The 22,429-nt window shown below is 41.4% G+C and overlaps 2 protein-coding genes across 2 annotated transcripts in view; one reads left to right on the forward strand and one right to left on the reverse strand.

The window, feature by feature from the left end:
- LOC128757165 (hippocalcin-like protein 1) overlaps positions 1-12,159 on the forward strand; it is a 45,782-nt gene extending 33,623 nt beyond the window's left edge. The window contains exons 3-5 of the mRNA XM_053862255.1: positions 1,858-2,139; positions 6,378-6,483; positions 9,038-12,159. Coding sequence (XP_053718230.1) covers positions 1,858-2,139; positions 6,378-6,483; positions 9,038-9,135 — 486 coding nt within the window. The 3' untranslated portion in view covers positions 9,136-12,159. The remainder of the gene's footprint in view (positions 1-1,857; positions 2,140-6,377; positions 6,484-9,037) is intronic.
- Positions 12,160-12,472: 313 nt separating this feature from the next.
- Positions 12,473-20,061, reverse strand: LOC128757164 (transmembrane protein 54-like). Its single transcript, XM_053862254.1, has 6 exons — positions 19,971-20,061; positions 17,899-18,095; positions 17,272-17,331; positions 13,775-13,966; positions 13,409-13,555; positions 12,473-13,342 (listed from the first exon to the last, which is right to left on the reverse strand). The coding sequence occupies exons 1-6, from the start codon at positions 19,981-19,983 to the stop codon at positions 13,013-13,015; spliced, it is 939 nt and encodes a 312-aa protein (XP_053718229.1). The 5' UTR covers positions 19,984-20,061; the 3' UTR covers positions 12,473-13,012.
- Positions 20,062-22,429: the final 2,368 nt, after the last annotated feature.

The following is a 22,429-nucleotide window of genomic DNA, read 5'->3' on the forward strand; positions in this document are numbered from 1 at the left end:
ACTGGTCGAAAAATATTGATGTGTATGAAGGATGAACTAAAATTTTCATTTGAGCCTTGGGGAAAATGTAATGGCTGAATCCATACTTATTGATGTCTTATTGACGGGAAAATATAAAAGTGGGAGAAACGTTAAATGCTCACATACATTGTGTCAATCACCTGTCCTCAACACCTCTCTTCCTGAGCGAGGTCATCTCCCTGAATGAGCTGAGACAATTAGGGACCAAGCTGCTGTTTTTTTTTTGTTTTTTTTTAATTCAGAGGAAGACTTCTGTTCGTACCATCCAGTGATACAATCCCTTTAGAGTCAACTATTACTACAGCTATTACAAGATGCTGAAGGGGGAGCCAGTGGCGGGAATTGCAATGAACTCAGAAACACAAACGTATCCAAGTATTAACTCAATACTTACCAATATTGTGAATGTAAAATGTCAATAGTGTTTTGTGGTATTCGAGTCTATTGATATTTTCGTACAGCCTCACTCCCACATACCCTTGGGCCATAACTGACCTGAACAATGAACTGTCTTCAGTATAAGAACCAAATCACTGGTTTTGCATAACTGATGTTATGGCCTCCCACCCAGTGCAGATGACGCCATCACTTTTTGTGGACCTGTGTTGCACAGAAAAAGGAATGAAACCACCCACAGAATGTCCGTGTGAGGATACTTTTTTGAACCTGAAATTTGCTCTGGGACAAGAAGCAGAGTGTCTGCTTCTACACTAGGGTTCATCATTGAGAGGAAGCAGCCGTCTCAGGGCTTTGTCTTCTTAAGGATGCACACTCATGGCTCTCCCCTCACATACTAGGTGGAATTGACTTTGTAGACATGCTCAATGAAATCAACATGTTTTCCAAATCTGCACTTCACTGCCTAGAAGCACTGTTACAGTGTATCAATCCACCAAACATCTTTGAAGTGTAGACTAGAGCGGCAGTTTCCCCAAGTGTCTCTATATTATTCAGCATCAAAGAGCCTCAGAGATGAAGATGATCACTTTCTCGTATTTGTTTATAGTCGATTTAAACTCCATTGAATCAATATTAAATTTGATTAGTTTGAAATGATGTTTTAAAATGCGCTGAGAGACTGCTTCACTCTTCCCGCTGTCGTCGAATCTTAAGAGCTGAACAGTGAGACAGGCCTCATTCACTGCTATTTTGAAACTGAATTGTTTCAAATTCCACCATGAAAACTAGTCTTAAAAAGTTCCTTTCATCTTTTGATCTCCAAAACATGTTTCACTGTCACATATTACTTCTGTGTTGACAGCCTTGCGTATAACACCTGTATTTAAATCAAGATTAAAACGTTGAAATGAAAACTGGCTCACGTGAAGGTTTTTAATTTTCTCCCTAGTTAAGGCGGCGATCTCTTTACCGCACAATTTCAGATCAGATTAGTGCACCACACGATGAAGTGATTGAACCTCATGCTAAAGAATATGTGAGTGTGTATGTGCTAAAGCTGTGTATACAATGCAAGGATTAGACATATGGAACAAGTGTGAGCTGCCCTGAATAACTGACAAAACTGCCATTTGACCTGCAGGGCTGAAGATCAGGGAGTCACATGACGCTTAGCATGCAAGGTCATCTTGCTGTTAGGTGATAGAAACACACCTTGTTTGCTTGTTTGTGAGTGGATGTATTCTTTAATAAATTGTTATTGCTTCATGATCAAATGAAAACACAATTTACAATTTGTTGACTATTTAATTCCGTGTAATATTAATTTGTTAAGTATAAAGAATGGACTGCAAGCAACAAAACAGTTTTGACATCTTTGTTTAATTGATGTGGAGATAGTGTGCGACAAATGACAAGTGTTTGACCTCTTTTTTTCAGGGATTCTTAAAGGACTGCCCAAGTGGAACCTTAAATGTGGAGGAGTTCAAAAAGATATACGCCAATTTCTTCCCGTACGGTGACGCCTCGAAGTTTGCCGAACATGTCTTCCGGACATTTGACACCAACGGCGACGGCACAATAGACTTCCGGGAGTTCATCATCGCCTTGAGTGTGACGTCCCGGGGGAAGTTGGAGCAGAAGCTAAAATGGGCCTTCAGCATGTACGACCTGGATGGAAATGGCTACATCAGCCGAGAGGAGATGCTGGAGATCGTACAGGTGAGACGAGGGGATGCCGCTTCTGTCATAAAGTTCTATTTCTACGTTTCTTTCCACAACACAAAGTTGCAAACCTCTTGTCAGTGCGTCTGCTCGCTCTCACTCACAGACAGTCACACGGTCACAACTGAATCCCAAAATAATACAGAACGCAGTGTGAGACGTTACAGATACGAGTGTCAACCTCCTCGATATATGTAGACATGCATAGGACAGCATCTCATCGACCAGTTACATAAAAGAAGTAGACATGAAAGTGATTGATCGTCACACTTAAGCCATGGGAACAGCTCTGGATCTGACTGATCATCAGGATTCAATGGTATTTTAATGAGGGTTCGGGCAGGGGAGGGATGATTGCTCCATCAGTGAAGCCTGGCACGTGCAAAGAAAGCTGATGGGCTCTGCATGCTTCACTGTCATTAGTGCGGACATAAGACACACTACCATTTTCTTTCTTTAATATATATATATATATATTTATATATATATATATATATACATATATACAAGCACTTCACTTTCATGCCCATGATTTCATGCTGCTTCTTTCTGCTCCTGCAGTATACTGTATCCTTATCCAGTTTATGATTAGAGATCCTGAAATTGGAAAGACAGATACATGAAAATCCTTCAAATTCTATCATTTAGATCCTCAATAGACATCTGTGTTCTTGTATATTTCTTAAAGTGTCAGTGGTGAGGCATAGACAGAAGCACGGCACTGCGTTCACAGGATACTTGGTGCACGATGGGCATTCAAAGGGAATAGTAAACATATGTTAATCATAGAACTTCCTCCGGATGTGTTTTGCTCTTGTGCGCATGCAGATGTGTGCTGTATGTGCATGTTGGTGCCGCAGGTTGTGACACTCATCCGCTGGACTGGGTCAGGGTCACTGCGTCATTATCGACCTGTGTCACTGCATGGCCTTGTCCTGGTGATGACTGGAAAGGAATGGTCCAACACCACTAAAGATTGTCTGGACCACCTTACCCATGTCTCACATGCTTGGCCTTTACGTGATTGCTTTCCTTGTTGCATATTTTGTCAGATTTCGAGTGAGACTGTAGTGAGAGTGAGAAATGTACTGGATCCACTCTGCGTTCAGTTGACTGTTTTCCTTCCTGAACGGTCCACTTCTGGGCACTTCTGGGACTCTCCATGGCACGGCACAGTGCGCCTTCTAGAAACACTCATCGACTGGAATTGAAGTAAACCAGTTGTCACAGCACGTCTGTGTTCTGTGGAATCCACATGTCAAACATCTCCTTCTGCAGAGACCTGTGTGAACTCGATGCAGCAACTGCGGGCAACTCCAAGAAGCTATTTGCCCCGGGGATGGTCTCTCATGGCAAACAGGGTCTCGGCGAGGGTGCAGACCGATGGGGGGATTCCTGAGACTGTTGTGAGAAACAATTGAAATACTACAGTACCTTTCCCAGACATGGATCTCCCATGGCATATGCAAACCGAAGGGCAACTATCCTGCAGTGGTAGTCATTGTCGCTTTTAGTTACACATATAATCTATTTTGGCACCAAAACATCAAGTTGTTGTCTCAAGTCTAATGGTTCAAATATGGTTCCCTGTGTTTGTCATGTAATTGAGACAGGATTGGAACAGGAAAGGAGGGCAATAATCGGAAGTGTTGCAACAAATGAGTTCAAACTAGCTTCTCATGCAAACTTTGCTCTACAGTGACACTAAACAAAACGTCCACTAGGGCTGTGTATTGGCAGGGATCTTGCGATACGATATTCATCCTGATACAGGAGTGGAGACACGATACTGTTCTAGCAATATAGAGCCATGGTTTTGAATGGGAAAATCAGATGATGCAATACAATATGATGTGCATGAAAACAAGTTTATTGCTGTGACGTCAGTTCAAGTTTAATTTTGTAGTCCAACAGAGGAATGAATCACTCCCTTAATCAAATCCTGCAAAATAAAACGTTAGTGTTAAACCGGTCACAAATGCAGCAGCATTTCCAAGTATCGACACATTAAATATTGATATAGCTGACTTAAAAAACAAAACATCTTAACAATCAAGTATTGCGAGATTTCAACAAAAAATATCAATACAATATCACACACTCAAGTATTGCAATATTTGAATGTATTGATATTTTTTTACACCCCTCATATCCTCGGTGCACTGAGCATCAGTTGGAATTTGCCAGGGTCAGAGTGTTGGAGTAGAGTGGCGCCTGTTTCGGGCACAAATAATGTACAAAGCTAACAGAGGTACAGAAACGCCTCAGTTGCCTCAGTTCAAGTGGCTGGGCAATGGCACTTTGTGTGGTCCCTGAAGAGGCGGTGTCTCAGCTAATGTTGAAGATTAGACAAGACAGCCTGTATTTACTTGGAAACTGTTTTAATGCTGAGATTTAACATACCGGTTTTTGATCCTCTTTCTCTGATAAATGATTCCCTCTGTTCAAATGAGGACGATTTCATTATGAAGGACTTTATACGTTCAGCCTCACACGAGGTCACAGGTTTATATACCAAACTACTTGAGTGTTTGTGAGTGAAGTAGACATTATTTTTCATGAAATTCGTCTGTGCTTGTTGTTTAGATACTAATGGCAACATGCAAACAAAGGTGCCCTTGTTGCGAAAAGATTCCATTCTCTTCCCACAGCAAAAATGGCAAAGCGCTCTTGTTGTTTGTTTAAGGCAGAGACATTGCATTAGGATTGATTGTAGCGGTGCTACGTTAGCGTAAACTTGTTAGAGCGCTAATGTGCGATAAGGTGAAAGAGGCCATAATAAATGCATTAGCTTTGTAAGACAGATGCTGCTTTCAGTGATGGTGCTTCTCATGGCGCTCAAGCAGACCGAAGCACTGATGCGCTGCGTGGTTGCAGCTCCACTGGCTGTGCTGCTGTCATACACTATAATACCTTGATATTTCTCTGTCTTGTCTTCCTGTGTGTGTGCGTCTGTGTGTGTGTGTGTGTGTGTGTGTGTGCGGTCTCACGGATTACAGAGTTAAATTTAACTAGACTTTATCCCTGAGTGTGCAGGATACTGGGATTATCCTCCAGCTCATTAACATTGCACACCGTTGACTAAGAACATCATTGATATTCAGAAAGATGCTTTTTTTTCTTGCAAGTTTCAGTCAAGCTTATTCTGTCGTTTGTTTCTTCAGATGAACGTGAGACAGGTTTTCCGACGCTGGACTAGAACAGGAGTCTCAAACTCAGTTGACCTTGGGAGAGTCTTGGTATGCGTGGCAGGGATCGCGGTTGTCGGCAACATGAGCCCCACCTATGTCCATCGCATTAAGTGACGCCCTTCAACATCCAGTGTTGAAGGGCGTCATGCTCAAATGAGCATCGCAGTTTGTTTACGAGTCGCATGTTCGCTCCCTCAACACAGCCAATTGGCGGTTACTCGAGGTATGTACACACTTGCTTGCTAGCAATTTGAGTTTGGCCACCATTGTCGTCTGGTCAGACTGCGTTGCACCTCAGTGACATAGATGCCTCAAGTAAAAATTGATTTGTACAGTCCTAACTTCAGTTGGGAAGTCAGTATGTTTTATGCCAGGGCTAAAGCTGCGACAACAGATGGCAGGCTGTACCCATGGGCTGTGGCTACCTGGTATAGAAAGGGCCAGCTTCCACTTCTACTTCCAGAGTTCCTCTCGGCAAGTTTGCACACTGAGTGGATTAATTAAACCAGCGCCCTCTTGTGTTAATGATGATCATCGATGAGCTCATGCAGTTTATACATACACCTGCATCAGATTAACTAGGCAATGTCATCTGACTCTGTTTTTGCTGGTCAGTCTTGAGTTTGAATTTCTCGGCTATCTTGAAAATAGATTTCTGAACTGTCGCTCGCAGATAGGTTGAACATACTGAGTGTTTCATGATGAGCAACAATCGTTCTAATGGTTGATACAGCAGATGGGCTTGAGACATAAGGCTGACTTGTCATGTCAGGCGCATGTCTTTCCTCGTGAGGGGTCCCTGTTGCTACCTTCTGGGGTCTCTGTCTGCATGAGCACCACCCACAGAGCTTCCCTCCTCTTGACAGAAAGCGTGGGCTGAGAACAATTCTCAATTCAAAGTGATTTATATCTGAAGCTTGACTTTGTTTTTGCTTCATTTAGTCTAGTGCTTCTCTTCGGTTGAGTTCTTCCCCACAGGCCAGATTCCAGCTTTGGTCTCCACCCTGACTATCTCTCCCTCTCTCCTTCCTTCTTTTCTCACAGGCCATATACAAGATGGTGTCATCCGTAATGAAGATGCCAGAGGATGAATCCACGCCGGAGAAGAGGACGGATAAGATCTTCCGACAAATGGACCTCAATAATGATGGTGAGGGGAGGATGGCGGAGGGAAATGTTCTGATGGATGGAGAGCGGTAGAAGCGGAGCATGGCAGGGAGACACACAGACTTAATGAATGCAGATGGATGAGGGTTATACTTAGTAACATTTTACGCTAATTTTATTTCAGGATCCTTTGTTTTATTCTGTCAGCTTTTCAAAACTGATCTCTCCTGTAATACTCTGTGTCTGAAGGAAAAGGACTGTGTTCTCATTTTTTGCATCAATGTTTAACAAACAGGGCACTTGATGCGAAACTGACTTCACTGCTTTCGCCACTGGATTTGAAGTTCCTGAGAACAAAACCCAAGCGAAGATATGATCTTAACTAGCCATTCCAAAGACTGGTGTTTCCACAAGAATTTTTTTTAGTCTGGTGGTTCCCATATAAAAAAGACATGAATAAATATAATAATAATAAATAAATACAATAATAGGTTTTAGGAAGTCGGAACCAGGTGAGGTGCTTGACATACACGTTGCAGACTGGCTCCCTGCTGTTCAGACTTGCACCTCTGCGCCTCAGGCAATGTAGTTCAAGTGATGACGGACCTCCGCCATGGCTTTTACAGACTGTGGCATTTCGCAGCCAAAAGTGAACTTGAGGTTTTTACGAGAAAACAGCGGAAACACACTTCATGGTACTGACACTCTTCATTTGACCACGGTGGGATGGCTTCCCAGAGAACCGTATTATTGCACCAGTCCAGATGAGATGAGACTAAATGCGTATAAACAGCTTAGTCCGATTATGTCAGGGAAATTCACATTTTTCTGTGTCGGCCTACACTAACTGGATTAGGGCTGTGTTGCCTGGTATCTGGAGGTACGATACATAACCCCATGCAGGAGTGATGATATGTTATATGTCATATTGCAGGATTGCAAATCACATCATATTAAAAACATAAAAACTGGTTTACAACAAAGTCAGTCCACTTAGACCTTCAGATTGCAAGATCCCATCTATCGCTAGGAGGTGAAGGGGAGATAGAAATTATGGATGCCTTAATACAACTCAAAAGCACATTCATATCCATATATTTATTTGTCGCGTATTCATATAGTGCTCTTCTTCAGTTTTTACGATATTTGAGTGTGCTGATATTTTTTTGCCTGTAGCTCCACCATGACAGGATTTGATGATCTGTATATCCGAGAGCTTCTGTTGTCCCATGGAAGTGGACATATTAGTGTTTAACAATGATGTGTTAAACTCACTATTATTTGATGTTTGGATTATTTTTTATTGACTTGACGACGAAGTGGGCGTGGTGAACAGAAATTGTTCATCATTGTTCCGTAAATCAAACTGCAGTTTGGACATGCGAGACAAATCTTGAGTCTTAATATGATATAAATAGCGAGATATATAGTTTAAAAATATGATAGAAAACAAAATTACAAAATTGAGAATGCTGACTATTATATGGTATGAGTGGAATCAGTAATAATGTTATGTCTTTAGAATGTCACATTACATAATTTGTCTCTGCTGAAAAATTCTACTTCAAAAGACGAGGACAGCCTGGTGGAAAAAAAATGTATGAGAATAAAGAGAGGTTTTTTTTTATGTCTTGTTTTTGCATTGTTTTCCCTTTGACAACAATATATTTCCATGTATTTTGCAAATAATTGCAGAAGTAAAACAAAATTTCATACTGTCTTCAGGAAACATTTTAATTCTTTGTCAAAGGAACTTGAAGCGTGAACTGTGGAGGACAATATATAAAGAACCACCTGGTTCTGCTAGATGAAATCATTTGGTGGTCATGATCATTCTCGAGTTGTTGCACTGCATAACACCTGACTAATGAACTGCTGAATCTACTGTGGTGCTCATTCTGCCCTCAGATGGTGTTTGAATGTCCTGTATTAGACAAACCCTGCAGGTAGAGATGGGTGGATGAGGTTTCATGAAACAGTTTCCTTATTTTTCTGAGGCCACCGCAGGATTGCCCCAGATCCTTAAAAAGTCTTAAAAGGCATTAAATTCATGAATCCAAAAACAAGGCCTCTTCATGAATTAAAAAAAAATCGTGATTCTTTTTCAGGATTAAAAAAAAAATGTCTTAAATCATAAATTCAGGTCTCAAAAATGTGAACACATTAGTCAGTATTTAAGTTAGTGTCGAATATTTTTTTATTTTAGTTTTTAAGCAATACTTAATATAAATAACTCTTGTGTGATTTTGATGTGGTGTTTTCCTTTTTTTATTGTCGAGTTGATCTTAAATTCAACTTCAAATGGAACTAAAAAGTTTTAAAAAGTCGTGAATTTAACTGGCCTTACAGTGAGCTGTAGCAACAGCACTGTCTGCTGTAAAATGTTTGGACTTGAACAACTAATTCAATGAAATCCTACATCACTTCGAAGCCAAGAGCGCCATCTAGCGGCCTATGAAAATCAGGACACTGTTTCATCAACCCTGCAATACTGCTTCAAGGTTCCTCATCTTCGAGTGACTACCTACAGGAGTGGAGAAATGTAAGCAGGTATGAGCAGGGTGATGTGTGTCTCACCTTGTATGGCTGTCTTGCAGGAAAACTGTCTCTGGAGGAGTTCATCAAAGGTGCCAAAAGTGACCCCTCCATCGTGCGGCTACTCCAGTGTGACCCCAGCTCGGCCTCTCAGTTCTGAGCCCCCCACCTCTCCTGGCATCAATACCTTCCTCTCTCGGTCCATTTTGAATTAATGCATGATTGTTTTTTTGTCGAGTTTTGGTTTGTGTGGGTGTGTGGGTGTGGGTGTGTGCGTGCGTGCGCCTGGTTTTGGGAATGACTTCAGGAGAGCGATGAGGATTAGGTCAAAGGCAGCATCCAATAATGTGACAAAGTCTGTGTTTTCTCTTCTTTCTGATGAGCATTTCGTCAACACTCATGTATATCATGTATATACTGTATGTCTATGTATATCAGAAGATTCAGTACGTTTGTTTTTCATTGATGCTGGCGACTAAGCGGCACTGAATGGCAGTATTATGTAGCGCAGCCTCCTGGCGTGACGACGGAGGCAACAGGAGTTGTGAAGTAATAACTCTCTAAGACCCTTTTTCAAATGATTTACTTGCAATTTTGTTGGTTTTTACATTATGGAGGTTCGTTTGTATATAATATTCCTTTACGGCGCGATATCACATTATTGAATGATTTATATTCTCTTTGTTGTTATTTTGTGAAATATCAATGACAACCATGTCAAGTTTACAAAGACGGAGCGAGTCGAGGGAATGAGCTTTCAGTGGGGAGTGAGAGGTCTCATCCCGATCAAAGTGTTGTTTCTAAAGTACGGCAGCGCTGGGTGTGTGTGTGCATGCACGGTCCGCTCGGAGCAAACTTTTGCAGTATTATCACGTTGTGTTGTTTCTTAAAACTGTAGGTATCACATGCAGCCAATCATGTAAACAAGCCGGTCTTCACTCCCGCTGTGATGAGTCGAGCGAGGTCGCTCCCGCGAGCAGGAAAGGCTCATTTCTTTCAAACTGTGCTCTCCGTTGAGCCCAAATCCGTGTTAATGAGCGCTTCACCTTTGCTCTGATGATCATCATCCTGACGCTCCAAACTGCGCTAAGATGCTGATTAAACCTGGTGATGACTGCAGAGTTGCTCATGCACTTGACCGATTCCAAATGGGAAAATCTTAGGCCTCCGCCAGGGCGCAAATTCACACTGACATAGAAATGTTAATGCTTTATTTTAGCAATGTAATTCAATACTTTTTCATCATTTGAAATCCCATGGATAGCAGCTCTCTCCCCACCACACCATCCTCATGGTGACCTGCAACACCACCAAATTGTAACACTTGGTTCTTTGGACCATGATCAACATGTCTTCAAAAGGAAAATCTGTTCACGATGATCAAACAATCCCCTTGGCGGAGGTAAACATATGAAGCTAGTACTCTCAAATCAAAGGCATAATGCAGGTGTGTAGGTCAATGAATCCCTGCTATTTATTCTGCTGAGGACAAACAGGCTGATAGTTTGTGCTGTTTTTTTTCTGTTCAACTAGGAGTTAAAACATGTTTATATGTTTAGCTGCATCTCTAATGTTTATTCTGAAAAAGCACCAAATGAATAGTTGTAACTTTCACTGTACTGCATGATCCCACCAAGCAAGAGTCTTAAAAAGCTGTAAGTGCACAGCGGTGTCTCTCTGTAGCTCTACAGCTTCCTCGGCTTGTCACCAGAGACACAGCGATTGGATTCTTCTTCTCTTTCTTGTTTATTTGGACTCCTCTCTGCTCCACCTTCCCCTCTGCTTTTCTTCTCCTCTGATAGACAGAGAACTCACTAAGGGCTCGTTCATCACGCTGAATGCTTTTTATATCCTCCTGGAAGAGTCTGCTGATGGAGCAGGTAGATGATGGGTTCTGTTTCTCCAGGTGTTCCACAGGCGGCGCCACATTAGGACTCACGATCAGGTATAAAGGCATTCTGTCAGGTGAAATTTGTTCACATCAAAATATCCTCCAGAAACGTAAAATATGTATGGAGGTTATATTGTCTGACATTTTCAACCCAGTATGGGGATGAGCAGATAGTAGATTCAATATCAAATGCACTATTCAGGCCAGAAAAATCGGGGGTTGTCCGGTATAATACTTCTGTCACTCATCACTTAAAATCCGGTGGGAATTAATTAACTAAAAAAAAAACATACTCACAGTTACCAATAAATAATATACTTACAGGAATATATTTACAAGATCATTTGGTTCTATAATATTAATTCAGACTCAGAAAAAAATGCTTAGTTGTGTTAAAAAAAAGGTAGGTTATTAAAAAAGAAAGTAAAGAAATGCAAAATTAAAACAATGAAATAAAATTCGCAAGGGAGAATAATTATCCAAAAACCGTGACTCTGCTATTTGTGAAAACAGCCCAACTCTATGACTTAACATCCAGTGACCAGTGGAAAATGCCTTTTCTGGCTCTGAAGTGCTGATAATAATTTAATGACTTCAGCACTGAGTCACAAGCCCCTTCATGCTCGCTCAAACCCATGTGGTTTGTGGTGCAGTGCATGTGTCAGATTCAGAAAACGCTTGAAGCTATGTGTGTCTCGGATGGATTGAGTGTTGGCTTTATTAAACTGAGTACTTCAGAAGAGAGGTAGCCAGAAAGTCAGAGAAGATGATCACGTTCATCTGATGTAAAGTGGCGTGATCCAAACTGACATTGGGACAAAAAAAATGCTATATTTTCGTCCTGAGTAGTTTTTATTATTATTATTATTGATAAGTGTATTTGTATTTGGACAAAACAATTCAAATGAAATATGAAATAAATTACATTCATGAACAAGTTAGTTGTATACCATAATAATATTGCATCAGATAGTGCTTTCATATTTTTGACTGGGACAAAAAAAAAAAGGCTGTAAACGCGAAAGACACAAGTCTGATTTAATCCTTGCGAGACTCGACTGAGATCCTAAGGTGCCGCTGCCACCTGCTGGTCAACAAGAGAAAGCACTATACACTCCAACCCTTTTCTATCCCGCCTGACAGAATCCCCCTGTTGTGACGGTAGTACATCACTCTTGCCCGCTCCCTTCCCTTTTTCTGCCTATTTTTTCTGTTGCATGAAAACCTCACAAGAGGATGTCATGTTTGTCCGGTTGGATATGGAATCTAATATATAAAATATGTGTTTCAAAAGCTACACGTGTCATGCTTTTGTGTGTTTCTAGTTATTTGTAAAATGTGAAGAATGCACCATTTTACTGCGACGTAGGCAGTCGTCTGGTGCTCAGAACACACTCCACCATCCTGCAAACACATTCTTTAAGATGACTGTCATAATATGGGAGCGTGTGCAACCAGTCGATCCAGACAGGTGACTAGCTTGTGCCAAGCAAGTCAAGATGTCAGAACACAAATGGAAAATGACAACATGTAAGTCACTCGTTCCTCCCCAGCTCCGTATTACCTTCTGAGTAAAGTAGTTTAGTAGAGTAAAAAACAAGGTGCATGCTTTCAGACTAGAAAATCTTTATTTAAATAAAGGGCTGAACTCAAAGTTCAGTCGTAAAAATCTCCACATTAATCCAGCATTTATTAAAACCAACATGTTTGTAGGACTTTTCATCAGTGTACATTTGTCACCACCGTGACGTTCCCAGTGCGTCCGGCACAGGACTGCCTTCTGCCCTTTCAAAATAAAATTCATTCATAGCAGAGTTCACTTTAGTCAGCAAGAAACAAGAGTAAAACAAAATGTAAAAAAGCAGACCGTTGGCAAACAGATCCTGATGATGTTGGATGTTAAGCAAGTCATGAGAGGTAGAGATAAAAATGCATTAAAAAGTTATATGAATAACATAGTCGTGTATCTTGAACGCTTTAAAATCTGTCGGCAGTCTTCACTCTCTGAGCTGGGGGAGACATAGAAATACTTACAGGCATCACGGTTAGCAGTCAGCGCTTTCCCAAATTCCACCTCCAGTCAAAGGTCCGGTGTTTTAAAAGGATCATGAAGTCAATCCAGATGACACACTGGTTGTTTCAAAGGCTAAATCCAGAAGCTGGACCTGTCGACAGTTCCCCTGCTGAGAAGCTGCTGCTGCTCTGGCGGGCTCATGTGTGTTGGGTCTTGTGCTGCTGGGTAGATGGGTCGCCTCTCAGGGGGAGGAAGACTGCTGTGTTTGCTGTGCGGAGTCCTTCTCTGATTATTAGAATATTCTCGAACAAGCCTGTGGGGTGTAGAGTACTGAGGCGGGGTGCTGTAGCTTGGAGCTTCCGAGTGTTGTGACGGCGCCCGGGAATACCGTGTTGGAGGGGCGCTGCTCGTTCTGTTGCTCCTGGATGGAGACACGTCCTCTAGTGGTCGCACGACATTGATCTGAAATAACACGATGACGGTTGTTGGTTGTTCTGAAAGTGGTTGTTCTAGAGTTAAACATCTCACCCCTCTGCTTTCTCTGGGTTTATGCTTCACGTGAGGTCGACACGGTAGACCCAAGAAAGAGGCGCAGACAGAACAGCAGCGGGCGGAGAGGACCAGCTGGACCACGCAGGTCACGATCAGAGGCATCCAGAGGACCAGGGTGGTACTCTTGAAAAACAGAGCGCAGATGTTAGCTTCAACAACAAGACCACTCTACATTCTATTTCAGTTGTCACACTGCGATATGCACAATGTACTAATTCAAAGCCTGCATCAGTCTTGTTCAGTCAGCAGCATTCCCTTTACTATCCTACTACTTCACAAACATGTCTTGCAGTCCTGAAATTCCAGGTTGAGACTTAAATGATCATCCTTCCGCACACTTACATAAACACGTGTGGGGTCAAAAGGGCACTCGTTGGTGACGCTGGAGTAGCCAATGGCATCAGGAAAGCGACAATGTGTCAGCAGGCTGCGTCCCCCGTGAATGATGGCCCTCACTACCGACACCAGGAGTCCGATGGCCGAAGCCGCGGCCATGAGAGCAGATATCAAACCCACAACGAAGACAGACAGCGTCTAAACAGAAAACAAATGTCAAGCAAAGTCAAAGTCAAGTCACCGTGTCATTTATTTTGTTTTATTTCCCCAGTCATTTTTGCATTTTTTATTTCGTCTTTTCCAAGAACATTTTCTTTATATTCCATCCATCCATCCTCATCCGCTTATTCGTTGCCGGGTCCCAGGGGCAGCAGCTTCAGAAAACCTAGCAAAACGCCCGTCTCCCCAAAAACATCCACCAGCTCCAACCGGGGATCCCGAGACACTGTCGAGATATAATCCCTGCACCTGGTCCTGGGTTGACACCTCGCTCACCTCCCAGCTGGCCAGCAGGCATCCTCATGAGATGCCTGAACCACCTCAACTGACTCTACTCAAAGCAGAGAAGCAGCTGCTAAACTCCGAGTCTCTCCCGACTGACAGAACTCCTCACTCTATCTCTACGGGAAACGCCCACAACCCGTCAGAGAAAACTCATTTCAAGATCTCATTCTTATAGGTGAGGGTCGGGACGAAGACTGATCGATAAATAGAGAGCTTTGCCTTTTGGCTCAGCTCACTCTTACACACAACAGTGCGGTAGAACGACTGCCATACTGTCCCTGTTGCGCTGATTCGCCAACCAATCTCCAACTGCCTTACCCTCCCCACTCCAGAACAAGACCCCAAGATATTTCAACTTCCCCACGTGAGGCAGGGACTCATTCCTTAACCGGAGAGAGCAAACCACCCTTTTCCAGTAGAGAACTATGGCCTCTGACCTTTATTCCACCAACCTATTTTAACATTCATCATCATTCTTTTAGTCAGGAAAGTCAGATTTTACATTTTTCTCAATGTATTTACATAAGTCAATAGTAATCATTGCTCTGAATTGAACATTTTCTGCTCCTACTTATAAGCACTATCGTGAATCATTTGCCTGATGCAAAAAGGTTCTCTCTCACTTAACAATAAGTGTTATATTTGACACCATACTTCATATTTTAGCATTTTATCAGTTAACACAAGACAACAAAACACATTCAAATCAATGTATTTCTCCATCGTCCAGAAAGTCAATACAGTCCATTTTCCGGACATTAGATTTAACATTTGTAGTAAAATGTGACTGGCTAGTCATGTGATCACAGCACTGAGTCAACAAAGATGGGAAAGGAGGGAGCGTTGAGGCGACAGCGAAACAGAAGCGATTAATGAAACAGCTGAACTATCAGGGCTGCAGGTCACAGGTAAAGTGACAAACAAAGAAAACTGGGAGTGGTTGATCATGTCACTTCGCCACCTGGCTTGTCTTGTGTGAGCAGCTGAGCAACTGAATAAACATTTTATTCTGCACTCAGGCAACACGCAGTGGAGCACGGGCTTCACAGATCATAAGTTAAAGGAGCATACTGTATGAGAGTTTTCCTTTTCTTTTTGGTTAGACTGAATAAAAAAAAAAACAACTGGAAATTTGCACATGAAATTCTGATATGTTCTCAGCACCAGCAACACCAGCAGAAGATGATCCATAGATTCTAATGGCCATCAAAGATTATATACAGCCCAGGACTTTGAAAAAGCTACTTGATTGAGCACGACTATCTTCCTCTCTCACAGCCAAAACCACACTTCATCTTTTAAGACAAAAGTTAGCCACAATTATAAAGTCCGTACATGGCAGTGCAATATGAACATTGCTCTTTCACTCTTCGGTATATCCTAAAGATGACATTTCAGCTTGCGAACATACAGTTAAGTACGACCAAGGCTTTTTGTTTTTGAAAAACCACCGCCTCAATGCAACCTTTGCATCAATAATGAATCTCATTTACTTCAGAGAAAAAGATCAATAATTACTTCTGCAAATCATGTATTGGGGTCTCCATCCAATAAGTGAAGTGAGTATTTTAGTAAAACGCTCTGAGAAGGGACTTGATTTTAGTGGTGTTCTGAGGTCCATTTGGATTCACTATGCAAATGTTCTGTTTTCAGTTTGGCCTCACCTTCAAAGTCTCTGGCTCACTACATGATATATAACGCAACCAACCTAAACCAAGTATATCTGAAGGAAAATTCACACACTCAGAGGTGAGAAGGTCAGGGGCTCCACAAAAGGTTCGAGGTCAAATCACATTACCACCTCAGAGTGTGACATCACAATGGTCTGCCATGAGCCATAATGACGAGCTGAGCAGGCATTTATCCCAATACGCCATGTCACCATGGTCAGTGGGGATGAGGCGGCTGATTCTTTAATGTCCATATTTACACAAGCCTTTCAATTCTATCCACTTACTGGTGTATTTATGGAGTATGTTGGCCAGAAAATGTGGCCTTGGAAATGAGCTAGAAACATACCCTGCCACGGTCCAATCACAGAACATATTGCATTGCCACTTGGCCGACCTATCAAATTCTTTGATGCATTTCAGCTGTAATTTTTGCATGACCTCTGCCCTTCACTTGATTTTAAAACCTACTTCACTGCAACTCAGCACAGGGCGTGTTGCTCATGTTGAGGCTGTCAAAGATCCTTCAGAGAGAACAGTAATACGTGCTGTTACTGAAGTGCAGACTCTCAAACTGTAGTAATTTGAAATTAATAAAAACACAAATGGAACAAATAAACTACATTACAAGTAATTCAGCTGACACTTTAATCCAAAGCTACTTACAATGGATCAGCATGTGCCACTAGTGTCCTGGATCTTTGGGGGAAACCACTCACTGAGATTTCAACCAGCAGCTTCCTACTCCTTTAAAAAAAATCATTCACTTTACTCATCACTGAAAAAGCTACTGTTGCCAGACTATATACAGCTGTAATGAGGGGGAGAACCTTTCCGCTCAGGATTTTTGCTGCCGATCACTGATATCAATCAGCCAGAGTGCCGAACACCACAGATACCGATCACATGGATTGACAATGAACTGAAAGAAAAAGAAACTGAAGAATGTCACGCTCGGACTGGCGGGTGCTGCTAAGTGTTAGCTGCGCTAACAGTCTGCTGCTGAGGAACCAGCATTCTCACTTCTCACAAACTGAAAAAACCTCCACAGCAGACATGCTGCTGCCGAGTGAGCAGCGAGTAGGGAGGAGCGGACGCATCACAGCCAGCTGGGCCTCATCAGTGCGCCAGCTGTCACACGTGACCAGTTGTTGTGATCGGCAATGACGGGTAGTAATCACGATCGGTGACCGATTGATCGGAGCGTCCCCATTTTCTAGTTTTCTTCACCGAGAGAACCCAAACATCAATAATTAACTGGTAGAATTTGGTAAAAATGAGACTTAAAATAAATAGATAAATAAAAATGCTGGTTTGAAATGAACTGACCAGACATCTGCTCTTCTTGTTCTTAGAGAGGATGATAGTCAGGATGCCCACGATGACTCCCTAAAGACACAAATCCAACAATCAATGCGCCAGGAAAAAAAAAAAGACTTTGCACTTGAAATGAGAATAATAGCTGACTGGAGAGCAAATGCAGGTCACAGACAGCATTAGTGGATCACAGAATTTCAAACAAACCAGTAAACACTTGGCTGTCACCAGTGTGGAGTCCAAATATTTCACAGAGAAAACAATGAACTGAAAATGTGGACAGGCAAGACCCTAATTAGTTATGTTTTGTCTCCTGTAGCTGCCGACACCAGCGTGTTACACATTCCTTGTGCGTCTGTCGGCTCACCACCAAAAATCACTGATCCCTGTTGTGCAGTGTGACCTTCAACAACTGTTTTGCGCACTTGCAAACGTGCAAGTGAGTTACATAGCACCACTGCTACCTGCTGTCTGATTGAGCTAAGTGATACCAAAGATATTTCAAATACTACAAAGGGTATTGAATTTTTTATTTTTGATCCCAGCGCAAGACTTAAAATTGTAAAATCTTTTGTTGACAAATGTTGAATCACACTCACATGTGCACAAAACAGATTTTAGAAGAGCATTCACACTCACCACAAGGCCAGCTGTGAGTGCCACCACATTAGAGATGGCGTACTCCATGGCTCGTGCCTGCTTGTGAAGGTTGATGTGTCGGAGCACAACACCATGCACGAGCGCCGCCAGCAAAAAGTTGACATGTCCCAAGAGGATCTTGACGAGCCCCATCTTCATCAGGACAGGAGGCTCTTTCAAACTGCCACAGCATAATCCTAACAAAGACATAAACTGGGTTAAGATAATTCTTTCAGGCACTGCTGAGCAGAAACCTGGTGCTTTCTCTTTAGGCAACTGAAAAAAAATAGCTTGACCTCTTCCTATATTCACAATAATGCTTGGAGTCTTTAAAGGTGCACTATTGTATTTCTTTCTTCCATCGTCAAATCTCAAATACTACTAGAGAAGCTTCGCACCAAAATACAAATGTAGCTGTTTTTAGGACTACAAAAATTGCTGATGTGCTGTGTCTGCAGCTCTGCTCTGGTTTAAAAATGTCAATCAACAAGGCACTTAGATCATCTTAAACAAACGTGCTTGTTAATAAAAACAAAACTGACTCACATCTCATCGGTAAGACATTTGTGTTTGCAATGCAAGTCTGACACCCGACTGGGATGATTTGAGGAGTGTTGTGCTCCTGTCAAGACCAGCATCAAAGGTCATATCCAGGACCGATCATTGGAAAATTCCCGATTGTGCAAGAGAGAGGTTTTCTGCAAGACCTGCACTGTAGGTCATGTCTGTGGAACTGTCCACACTGAAAAGCTGCATAGGTTTGAGTCTGTTGACACATGGACACATGTGCCGTCTTAAACACACTGTATTGAGGGGTAAAAAAACATGCTTCCTCATCTCCCAGGAACATAGACATATACATACAAGGACAAGAAGTCGATCCGTGGAGTTTCATTGATCCTATGATCCGTTGCACGTTCAATGAGCAAATCATGCAGAATGTAAAACAATGTTGAGGCTTATTTTAAAACTAAATTAAAATGGATTGATCTTTTCCTCTCATTCCAGTATGCTACGGTCACATATCATATTGCCATTTACTATCAATGACTCACGAACTGTATGAAAGACCCTGTGAGAAATGCTTTAATAAGTGGTTTCTAGTATCGAGACTGTTCACAAGGTTCAGTCCAGGTTCAATGGCCCTGTGTAATATTGATCTGGTGCACAGGGAACATGTCAGGACCACAAGAGAGATGCCATGTAAATGATTAGCTACAGAGCATATATTGGAGACCGAAGCTGTGCTCCAACTTCCCACTGAATGGATGCTGCAGTGCTTAGTCCAGTACTTTTCTGGGGCCATGTTGATTTGCACACATTATTTTTATGTATGAGAGTTTGATCTCATTCGTTACTTTTTAAAACAGTTACACAGTTTAACAATGGCTTGGAAAATAGAGGAATAAGAAAAGAATACATATCTCAATAGGATCGTTTCAGGTGGGATTAATACCGGTTTAGAAAGCATTACAACAGGCAGTGAATTACTCGTTCTCTCTTCTTCTTTCGCTTAGTTTGGTTATAATCCATATCACAGCAAAAAAAGACAAAAGGCCAAATCGACATTTTAATCCAGTGAACCGGTAATATAATCACCTTTGTTGTAGAAGTCTAAATTAGCACCCATTAATGTTGACATGTTGATACACATATTATTCGCTTAGCATTAACAACCAAACTTTAAAATTGAAAGCACAATTGCAAATCCTAATAGTAAACAACATTACGAAACGAAACAAAAATGACTAAATGGGAGAGGCAGTTGTGGTATGTGACATGACTGTCGCTTACGCGTGTGTTCATAGGTAAATGTTTAATGCTACATAATACACACAAAGCACCAATTGTGTTCCTTTTGTTTTTAAGTTTCTGGTATCATATTCGATGAATCCAATGGTGTCTTAGAACACCCGAACACCCTGAGAAGACCGAATAAATGACTTGATAAAAGACAAGTCTTGTCGTTTATCCTGTTTCAGCGCTAAAATAGCAGCAAGGATAAAGCGCGACGAAAGTTTTTAAACAAACTAGGTGCACATTCAAACCATTGACCGTCTCTGTTTGGTTACCTGTCTCTTCCATGGCTGACAGCTCACCAGTCCAGTTCGTCCATGAGGTTTGAGTGCTGATGATAACAGACGGTGCAGGCACAGAATCACCGCCGCCATCTTTTTCAAAATAAAAGTACAGTCAGCAAAACATCTCTAGAAATGCGACTGAAAAAAATGTTTATCTACAGGGAATCGGCATATTAAATTTGGGTTCATTTAAATGATATTTTATATCATTTTCAGTTTAAATGAAGACACGAAAAATATTTTATGTTACAGGTTGTCAGCATAAAGTAACACTCCATAACCAAATTAGACCAATTAATATTAGGATTTACTATTTACTAATGATGTGCAAATACATCCAGACTGTATGTCTTTTTGAAGAGAGAGAGACTTTTATTTTGAATTTGAGGAAATTATAGCTGCGTATGTAAGCGTTGCTAAAACATTTTTAACTGGCATCTATCCAACTTCTTATTCGATTTAAACGTATTATTGCCTTTAGTATTCATTTAGTTCCATTTTCTTCCGTGTGCGTGTCTCCTCACTCAAACTATGGAGTACAAATTTTGTTTTGAGTTTACTGGCATCTACTGGAAACATTATGACATTACATCGAAAACAGTTCAATTCTAAAGATACAAATTGATGTCACAATTACAAAGAATGCAGTCAAAATTATCGATAAATCTTTAAAGTGAGTACAAGCACAGACAATCAGTAACTCACTGAAACCAACCAGCGCTCAAACACACCCCTAAACTCACCACGGTTAGCACAGCATGTTGAGTGTTTAGATGGATTCATGTCTATGCTCACCACGACCACTTTATTATGCTGTGGCTGCAACCATTGTTTTAACTGTACAGTGAATACAGTCATTTAAACTGTTCTCCCACAGATGTGCGACTCTTGCATCCTTCACAATCCGTGTCGGTGCAGGACCTTCTTGCTGACAAGTTGAGCCATGTGCCACACGGGACACGATCGGATAAAGGAGCTCACAAATACTCAGTAGTACACACACAACAGAGACTACTACCATACAATATGAGAAAATGGTCTTCACTGTTGGAGCAAGTGGAGGAACGCCACCTCAACATTTGCCTTGATCAAAAGGCTTATCAGATATATGTCCACCTAAGCCCTCCACACTTCTGGCCGGGGTGTCTATAAAGTTGAGTACTTTCACCATGTTTAGCTCTGTGCTTGCCTTTAATTCACTCCACAGTCATGTTTCAGTTCAATAGGGTTCCAAAATCACTTAAGAAGACACTGAAGTTTTAGTTGCTCTTTAAGCATTGAAAATGCCACCACGATTCCTCACAATGCTAAACAATGGAGACAGGTATCAGTGGTTTACAGTGTTTGAAAGTTTGCTGAACTCCCACAGCTAGGATATTTATATTATCTTTAAAACAGTCTTTGTAAAAAAACAAAAAAAAAAATTGGCGTGGAACTGGTATTGATATTTCATATGAGAACAATACGATCATCATACAAGTCCAATGGTACAAATTAAGTGTCCATCAGCAGTTTCTTACACTAGATTTATTTTGAGTTTAGTGAAGTTTTATTACCATCATGTTAGGATGCTTTTTCACAGTTACCTATTTCATGTGATTGCTTAATTATTAATATCTGCGTTGTTTATTTATTTATTATTTTATGTTCTCGACTCAAACTAATATTGAATTCATCCTGTCCGTTTGTCTGTCAGATGGATTGTTAATCCACAATTTCACAAAAATCTGTATTTACGACTTGAAGATGAATTCAACCGATTCTACAATCAGTCATGTTTATTTGGGTTGTATTTACTGTACTTTCTTGTACTTTTTGTAGACTACGGAATGATGCTGAACAGCCCACTTGGTATTGCTACTATTAACCAGTGCTAAATCACTACTGCCCACTTTGTGAGAGTTAGCCATCGGTGATACACCCAAAATATGGACAGCAAACTCAGCTCAGAATTACTCATCAACAGTTTTTTTTTTCTTTGGGTAATGTTGGATATCACAGTCTTCATTCTCGACATTCTTTTCTACATTTTTTTGATCAGACATCTCCATCTTTGTGATGCAATTCAGTGTGGTGACGGAGAGTTGCATTTATTTCCAAGCTGACTTACCAACTCTTCTATTACATTTAATACTACATACATGGAGCTGTTCTGCTTCCAACAGTACTACTGTTGTGGCTATGCTACTCCTGTATGACTTGGACCAAGAATGCTGCTATTAAAACTAATATTGTCATGATCCACCTACATTTTGGTCCCTTGACTCCCTCTTTCCGTCCTGTTCCTGTGGCACACGTCTTCTTCCAATCATCCCCTTATCACCTGTGTATAAGAACACCTGAACTCCAGCAACGTGTGCCAGATGGACTCCTCTTGTTCCTGTGGCAAAAACTGGCTCTCCTCGTTCGTGCTCCCTCTGTGCGCTTGTTTGCTTATTTTGATTACTCTT

The sequence above is a fragment of the Synchiropus splendidus genome, chromosome 4 (genome assembly GCF_027744825.2).
Source record: "Synchiropus splendidus isolate RoL2022-P1 chromosome 4, RoL_Sspl_1.0, whole genome shotgun sequence".
NCBI classification, from domain to species: Eukaryota; Metazoa; Chordata; class Actinopteri; order Syngnathiformes; family Callionymidae; genus Synchiropus; species Synchiropus splendidus.